The following is a 9,043-nucleotide window of genomic DNA, read 5'->3' as shown; positions in this document are numbered from 1 at the left end:
TGTTGGGGGTGGGGAGACAAACCCTTTAGTTATAATATTTTAGGGAAAGAATCGACAATAAGATAAATTTCAAGTCAAGTTACTCCACTATACTACAAAAACAGTTTAGAATCTTAAGCAGATGCAAAAAGAATAAAGCAAATGCGGAGAAAAAAAGACCGATAAAGTTTCTGGCTACAATACAAGAGACATATCATTACCATATGATCTAATGTGGGTGTCAGCCGGATTGTGTTCATTGAGGGAAACCTTATTTTTTAACTGTGCTATGGAGTAGAAGCAGGAGGTTTTCAACCTAGTGACAGTCACTGAGCAGCACCTACCCCCTCCTCCTTTCCACACCTGCAAACTCTTTTGCTTGGGCTGAATATTTAGTGTAATTGCATCTCAGCTTTGAGGGCTCCTGTGGCAAGTACCCGGATTAAAAGGTACGGTTTTCAATAATTGTCCTGAACTCTGCTACAGACTAATAAAACTTCGGTCAAGTCGAGAGCAAAAGGAAATATTTGGTGAGAAAAAGGGAAAAAAATCATGCTAAACTTTTAGTAATCTTATGCAACCTTTTAAACAAGTATTGCTTGAAAGCAGAAGTTAAATATTTGGTAAAATGATTGAATGCATTGTTTTACTTTTTTCTCTTCTGTTCTTGCAAAGATGCTTATGAAAAAACTGTAACCGAACACCACGACTATCTATATTGATGTTTTTGTATTTGTACTGATGAAATGTTTAGCTCTTTATGAAGTGTTAACAGAAAAGTATTCTAAACTAGCATAGTATTTGTGGTTAGATTATACATTTAAGGATTTATTCCCATCCTGAATTCTTGTATATTTTACAAACTTTTAAAACCTCAGAGAAGTGAACTCTAGTGATTAGCGGTAGAGAGCTAATGTATATTTCTATAACCCCCAGAAATGAATAGAAATTATTACCAGAGGTTAAAAATAAACATTGCAAATACTTATTATGTTAAAGACCTAAGATATTTTTGCAATTGCACAATTCCTTTACTGTAAAGGAGTGTCCTTTTCAGTATTTTAAAGCAAATGGAATTTTATTATAAGGTACATGCACTGTAAAATGAAGGTGTGGGTAATTTTCTTTCTAACTTTAAAACAGGGTAACCTGATGACCACTGGTTAAGTGGGCTCTCAGTGATGTAAATGCCTGTGGCTTTTTCTTCCTCCTGCTGTTTTTAACAGAAAAAAAAAAAAAAAAAAAAGCCAAATACTTTTTATAGTAGTCCTATTTATGTATAAATGCTGCTATTATTTATTTTAAATTACTTGTATTATTAATGAAGTTTTGAAGTCACCCAGCACTGGGGATTTTAATTTTGATTTGCACTTAATATCTCCCCTTATCATTTGAGGGATATATTTTAACTTTAAAAGTCATAGGAAAGGTATAAATGACATTTCATAAATGTTGGTCTGAACGATACAGTGAATTCAATCTGCTGAGGTCATTTTATTATTTTTGATAAAGCATTTATAAGCCATGACAACTAACATTAGTGGAATAATGACACTACATACATTTTGAGAATACTTAATATAGTTGCAATGAAATGTAAAAAGTATGTCATCTCAGTAACAGCCTCCTTGCTTTCTATGGGCAAGTTCTATTTGCTGTCCATTTTTTTGCATGTGATTTATTAAGAAAGGAAGGAAAAAAATTGAAGAAATCAAGACTGTCAGGAGCCTACATTAATCATTTTAAGATGCTGTGTTTTAGGTACCTATGACACTAATGTAGAAGAAGTTATTTCATGAAAGGATTTACATAAAGTTGCTGGACATGTTAGTCTTTCTTAGGATATTTATAGTTAAAATGCATTCATATACACAAAGCCAATGAAAGTGATGTCAAAATAAGTCATTGAATCTATGAACTATCTTACTCAGTTTCTATCAAAAAGAAATTGCACAGAGAATTTGCACCATTTTTAAAAAGAGTAAACAATTCCAAATGATGATACTATTGCTCTGAGCTAATGCTCAACATTTCCTTTTTTGGGTCGTTAGTAAAACAGCCAGGCAGTTTCTACTCTGAGGAAAGGATTACAAAATGACATCTGCAACTCTCTTTGCTATTTATTAAATCTGCAATTACTTTGCTTCATTTTTTTTCTAAAATTATAAGACATTAAATATGCAAGGCTAGCAAACTTGTGGTAAACCGTAAACATTGCATTTTAATGTGAAACAGATAGAGGACCTCTCCTTCAGATCAATGCAAGAAAATGTCCTGCCAAAACAACAGTCTCCCCTTAAAGAGAAACTCAACAACTGAGTGGGAATGGGCTCAGGAGAACCCCTGACATTGAATTTTAATTGACTGTGTGAATAATAATATTTATTTTTAAAACGAAAAACCATAAGCCAATATTGTGTGTATTTCTTTAGACATATTCCAATACTGAATATAAACTAAGAGCAAAGGTGTAAGAAATTGAAAAACATTTTGTTTCTTCTCTAGTGAATCTGGAAAAACTTCCAGAAGACACATACAAAGATTTTTTCCCTTTATTTTCATATGTTTCCATTGGCTAAGGTGGCTCAAAACAAGTCTTTAATTCTAATTATGGATGTCCAGCCTTAATATTAGTTCTTATACATGTACAATTCAAAGCAATGATGTTGAGACTCAACATAATATCTGCAATATGTTCTGGGACTTTAGAAGAGTTTCAATGGCATTTTAAAACACATCTTCTTAAAAATGGATTATTTGTTCTCGATGCAATCAACCGCTTTTTCCTATTCTGACTTATTCAGATTTATCATTGAGTTATTTAGGTCACATCAGCCCATTTAACAATATGGATGTATATATTTATAAGAGTTTGTTTAATGAATAGGTAAATATTATATGCATTTGTCAAAACTGAGCTTTTTTCTTTATTTGACTTTACAAAAGGTTAGTAAAATGTAAAAATAGATAATATATAAATTATCTACTAGTAAAAGTTACCACTAGTAAAAAGTAGATAATATATAAATTATATAACAATCAATTAGGTTTTCCACATGTATTTATTGACTTTTTAAAAATAATCAATTTGGGATTTTAACCAACAGATTTATTTTTTAAATGTGAATTTTTCTTATACCATTTGATATATGTATACATTTTTTTATTCTAGAAATTTGGATTTGAAGAAAACACTAGATTGTGTCTTAAAACATCAAAATGATTGGTGACTTGGAAAAATATTGAATAAATTATGTTGTTAATAAACTGATGGTCAACTGAGTCATTTGTGTGCAAAACATTGTGCAAGGCTGGGTACAGAACAAGGGATAATAAGACACGCCCTGAAGGACTACATGGTCTAGAGGGGGGGACAGACCAAGCATGCAAAACAAATTACAATATAATGTGATAAGTTCTTTAAAAGAGGTAAGAGTGATGTGCTTTGGGAGCACAGAAGAGGCAGAGAGGAGCATCCTGCCTGTATAAGTCAGGGGACACAGAAGGAAAGCCATTATTTAACTTAACCTTTCCACCTCTCCGCAAGGTAAGTACTGTAAATGGCAAGTGACTTTGAGTGTAAGAGTAGAGAGAGGATCTAGTAGGAGAGAGAAAACAGAGAAATATGCCTGGAAATATCAGATGGCACCAAATTATGAGTAGTCTCACATAGGGCACAGGGAATGAGGACATAATTGGCAAGCCATCGGAAGCCAACAAAGGAGTTGCAATAGAAATTAATAAGGTTGATTTTCAGAGGATGACTTGGGTAGAAGAGTGGAAGATGGCCTGGGTTAGAGAAAATGTTCAGGGTAGAAATGAGCAAGCTCTTGCAATAGTTCAGGGGATGATGAGAAGGCCTAGACCAAGATAAATACAGTAGTATGGAGAGATGAGGATGGTTTCCAGAGCTTCATCTGAGATAGGAATTGGTGATCTTTCTTCTGTATTGAAAGAATTTTAACTATGTCATGGTTTGTGTTGAGAGTATCAAAAACCAGAATGACTTATAATCATTAAAACTTTGCAAATTATATGAAAGTATAGTATATCATTTTAATTCAGACAGCAGATTCAAATAGATTCACAACCTATTCAAAGTCTTCATAAGAAATTCGCTGTGCAAGTGAAGCTATAATTACTTTATTACCTCTTGAATACATCTTTCATGTTCTCCTTCCTCATAATGAATATTATTTTTTATACTTTCTCCATCTTTACTTTAGTATGGGACATTATATTAAAAACAACTCATGGACTTTGGTCTTCCTATACCTTTCGTTTGTTTCCTAGGTCCCTAGGTTGTGAAAATATCTGAGATAAATCATGAAGGCGACCCTCATCTTCCTCCTGCTTGCACAAATTTCCTGGGCTGGACCTTTTCAACAGAGGGGCTTATTTGACTTTATGCTAGAAGATGAGGCTTCTGGGATAGGCCCAGAAGATCGTGTTCCTGAATTTGGAGAAATGGAGCCCCTGGGACCTGTGTGTCCTTTCCGTTGTCAGTGCCACCTTCGAGTTGTGCAGTGTTCTGATTTGGGTGAGTGGGGTGCAGGCTCTCCTTGCCTACCTAATTTGTTCTCTTTCATGGGTCTGGCTTCTCTCAGAGTTGAGGATTTTCGGTTGGTATCTGCAATTCCAAAGACGAGAGACACTGCCACCTAATGAGGAGTAAAGGAAGCAGCATAGGGTAGAAAAGTAGTTTTCAGGTTAGGGACACTTTGTCTTTCCTCCCTTCTTAAAAATCAGGATTCCATCACTTTGCAATCTTGACTAAATCACTTTCTTAAGAAGTCTTTCTGAGCTTCATGGCCCCCTTTTTTGTAAAATGAAGTTTTGAACAAAACTTATATTCCATGATTCCAGAGGATGGATCATTTTAATTCTATGATTTGGTGTCATAAAAATTTAGACAGTAAGAAAACCTGGACAATCTCTCTACACTGGATTCAGCCCACATAGCGGAGTTGGACCATGACTTGATCATAAACTATGGAGTTATCAGAAGCAAGACAAAGTACATTTTACAACAAAAACTTATCTTCCAAGTACTAAAATGCTCCCTTAATCTCTGGGTCTTAGTGTTGCTTCTACCTATGGTATTTCGTAATCTGGCTGTTTATATTCTTTAGAAAGTTTCAAAGGAAATATTTATGATTAAAGTATGGTATAAATATCCAATGTAATCATGGAGTATATATCTTTAGCCTAACACCAGACAGTTTGATTTATCTTGTTTTCAGAAACACTTGGTCTGGAAATTCCAAGAGTAATATACTTAAGAGATAAACCTCCAGAAAGCTTGGAGGCCCAATGGATGGGCCAAAGAAGAATAAACTTAGTTTACATGGCAGCCAATTCACATTCTTCCTTTCTTTTGATGTATTTTCTTATTGGAAAAAAAGAGAAAAAGAATCCTCACATTATTATTTTGCCATGTATATTTCCTTATGGAAGAAATCCCATAGTGTATAAGGCACTTCTTTCAGAAGCTCTTTATTTATTCAAGACATGCTTGCCAAGAATATTTTGCAGGAAAAAAATTGCCATTAATTTCTACAGTGGAAATAAACTACACAGTGGAACTCAGACAAACATAAGATATGTTCAACAGAAAGAGCTGAAAAAAAATACTTGCAGAAGTTTCTTCAATGTCAGTATATATATATATATATATATATATATATATATATATATATATATATATAGCTGTCCACAACCCAAATGCTTGTGCACATAATGGTTTTCCAAAGGGTAAAGGATAAATTCCCTGGCTTCATTCATTCACTCCTGCAATTAAGATGCTAAGAGCCCACCATGCTTCAATTCTATTCTAGATTATGGGGAAGAAAAGATGAGGAAGCCATATATGGTCCTTGTTCTTTGAATCTTACCTTTTAGCAGTGGCAACTTCCTTTTTGAATTGCATAGTCACTACAGGGGATATTAGATTACTATGAAATTCTCCAGAAAGTTTTATAAGTGTCTAGAGATAACTTGCATTACTGTCTTGGGCAAGAAATTAATGAGTTGAAAAAATATGAACAAAGTAACACCATTTGATAGATAGACTAGTGGTAAACTCTTTTTTGAAGTTACTAAAATAGCAAAGTTCCCAAGAAGTGTGATGCAGTCAAAATTCACTTTACCTCTGAGAATAAGGTTAAAGGGACTCATTATTACTCCCACTAAATATATTATCAAAAATGAATGGTTGGTATTTTTGAGAGTGAGCCAGTCACTTTCCATAGCATTATTTTTGAATATAGGTTCACTTTGCTTCCATGAGAAATAATTTTTAAAGCTGAAATCTGATAAAAGCATTGCACCAGTTTTCCAATTCTCTACTTTTAAAAGGCACAAACCTACTAATAGGTCAAAACTAAATAGAAAATTTTTGTCTTAGGAAACATCAAGTACACTGACTTGGAAGACACATAATGCAATTTGTTGTTTTGTTGTTGCTGTTACCGTTTTGTTTATCTTGTTTTGTATTTAGACACTAAAGTTATCTTTTTGTTTTGTTTTGTTTTGTTTTCCTCTAAGTGCCCAAAGCATACAACATTCCTTCCTTACACATAGATTTTCTGAGTCTTACAGGTTAAGGAAGTAGCCGAGATTCTGACAATGATTTATTTTAAGAAACTACATTTAATTAATAAAACTGAGTTTCAGCGAGCAGTGGGTACATCCAAGGTACTTTTATTATTCAGAGATGAATATTGAAATATATCGTAAAAAGTTTAATGATGTATTTCTACAGTAGAAAATGGACTTGAAGAGAAGAGAAATCCCCTTGCCTTTAAAGAGAACAGTTAGCGCTATTCAGATTTTCAACTACTATCTAACTGTTGCTTACTTTATGATCCTGGAAAGCTGTTGAGAACCTTTACATTTTCATGTGTAAAAGTCAGTCTAGGAGATCCCATTATGTAAGTGAAATACTCACCTCACAGAAGCAATGCAGTACATGTCTTGATTATATAATGATCATGTCAAGTAAAAGATAATAGATGAGTTTTTTTTTTTTAAAGTAAGAAAAAATGCAACCTTATTCATAGTAAAGACAGTGTGGTATATTTTGTTTCATGTTCCCTATTGATCTGAGCATGAAGCTTGAATTATTGCAATAAAGAAAAGAATCCAATGCAGCTTATGATGGAAAATGTTGGTTATTTTCTTCATCAATAGCTAATATTATCTTAAGGATTATTCTTGCTCTAGCATTGAATGAAAAGAGAAAAGCTATGATGTTGAAAGATAATAATCCTTGGTTATTATCTAAATAAAATACAAGCAAATGTTTCTGTTATAATATTCAACTATTTTTTCCACTAAGAAGTATTTCTGGTAAAGTTAAAGAGTGAACAATTTTAGATAATTTTTTCAAAGTTAAGAAGTGAAAACTGTGAAATTAAGTTGAGTAATTAGTCCATGGGCTATTTCAAGTCCCTGGTTGTAACTCATCATAATATTATTATAATATACTTTTGTAGAGCATGAGGGACGGAGAAAGTACACATGAATTTCTACAGATGGGTGCCAAGTTGTTTTGCATAGTTTGTTGTAATTTAGTGTGTAACTTGAATGGGAATTTTATGAGACCCTTATTTTCTCTCTTTATCTGTCCTCTTCAGGCATAAAATAATTCACTCTTAATCATAGCATTTATAAAAAAAAACAATAAAGGTATATATAGGACTAGTGACTTCAGAAACCTATGGACATACTCATTCATTTTCATAAAAATACATAAAAATTTACTATGAATGGGGTACTATGTGATACTTTGATACATGTGTATATTGTATCATGTTTAAATTAGTTTACACATATCTGTTGCCTCAGTGTTTATCATTTCTTTTTAGTGAAAACTATCCTAATCCTTTCTTCTAGGTTTTTGAAATGTGTGGAATATTATTGTTATCTCTAGGGCAGCAGCACACCAAAACTTTCTGCTGCTAACTGTAACTTAGTACCCATAGATAACATTTTTCCCATTCCCACTCTTTCTAGTCCCTAGTAACCACCATTCTACTCTCAGATTCTAAGAAGTTTCCACACAGGAGTGAGATCATGCTGTGCTTGTCTTTCTGTGCCTGGCTTATTTCCCTTAGCACAATGATCTCAAGTTTTATTAATGTTGTTGCAAAGGACAGGATTCCAATATTTATGGCTGAATAATATTCCATTGTGCGCATGCATACCATATTTTCTTTACCAACTCATCCATCAATGGGTACTATTCTAATAGGATTACATCAAATTAAAAAGTTTTTGAGCCAAGACACAATCAATAGAGTAAAGAGACATCCTGCAGAATAGTAGAAAATATTTGCAAACTGTAACAAATAGGAAGGGTAGATATCCAAAATATAATAGGAACTTCAAACCTCAAAATAAAAAAAACATTAAAAATTGAGGTTTGAAGAAAAGTCTAAATACATATTTCTTAAAAGAAGATAGACAGATGACCAAAGATACATGGAAACATGTTGAACATCACTATCATCAGGGAAATGCAAATCAAAACTACAAAATATTACCTCATCTGGCTGGGTGGGGTGGCACATGCCTGTTATCTCAGTGTCTCCAGAGGCTGAGACAGAAGGATAGAGAGTTCAAAGCCAGCCGTAGCAAAAGTGAGGCACTAAGCAACTCTGTCCTTAAATAAAATATAAAATAGGGCTGGGCATGTGGCTAAGTGGTTGAGTGCCCCTGAGTTCAATCCCCAGTACCAAACAAGCAAACAAACAAAAACAATAACAAAAGATATTACCTCACCCCAGGATGAATTGCTATTATTGAAAAGAATAAAGATAACAAGTGCTGGCAAGAATGTAAAGAAATAAGGATGCTTGCACACTCTTGGTGGTAATGTAAACTATTACAGTCATTATGGAAAACATTATGGAGGCTCCTCAACAAATTAAAAGAACTAACATATGATCCAACAATTCCAAGCTGGGTTTATATTCTAAGGAAATGAAATCAGCAAATCTAAGACATCTGTGCATCCATGATCATTGCAGCACTCTTTATACAACCAAGAAATGGAGGCAAC

General features: G+C 33.5%; 1 protein-coding gene across 3 annotated transcripts in view; it reads left to right on the top strand.

Annotated features, from left to right (window-relative positions):
- The first annotated feature begins 238 nt into the window (after nt 1-238).
- Dcn (decorin) overlaps nt 239-9,043 on the top strand; it is a 35,540-nt gene continuing 26,735 nt past the window's right edge. The window contains exons 1-2 of one of the 3 annotated variants that reach the window (XM_076854933.1): nt 239-428; nt 4,273-4,519. In XM_076854933.1, the coding sequence (XP_076711048.1) occupies nt 4,306-4,519 (214 nt within the window). In that variant the 5' untranslated portion in view covers nt 239-428; nt 4,273-4,305. Of the gene's footprint in view, nt 429-451; nt 510-3,339; nt 3,527-4,272; nt 4,520-9,043 lie in introns of those variants that run through there. The other 2 variants (XM_076854935.1, XM_076854934.1) reach the window with 2 other exon arrangements.

Source organism: Callospermophilus lateralis, chromosome 4 (genome assembly GCF_048772815.1).
Source record: "Callospermophilus lateralis isolate mCalLat2 chromosome 4, mCalLat2.hap1, whole genome shotgun sequence".
Lineage (NCBI taxonomy): Eukaryota > Metazoa > Chordata > Mammalia > Rodentia > Sciuridae > Callospermophilus > Callospermophilus lateralis.
The sequence above is the reverse complement of the archived record's forward strand: the minus strand, read 5'-3'. Positions and strand labels throughout refer to the sequence as shown.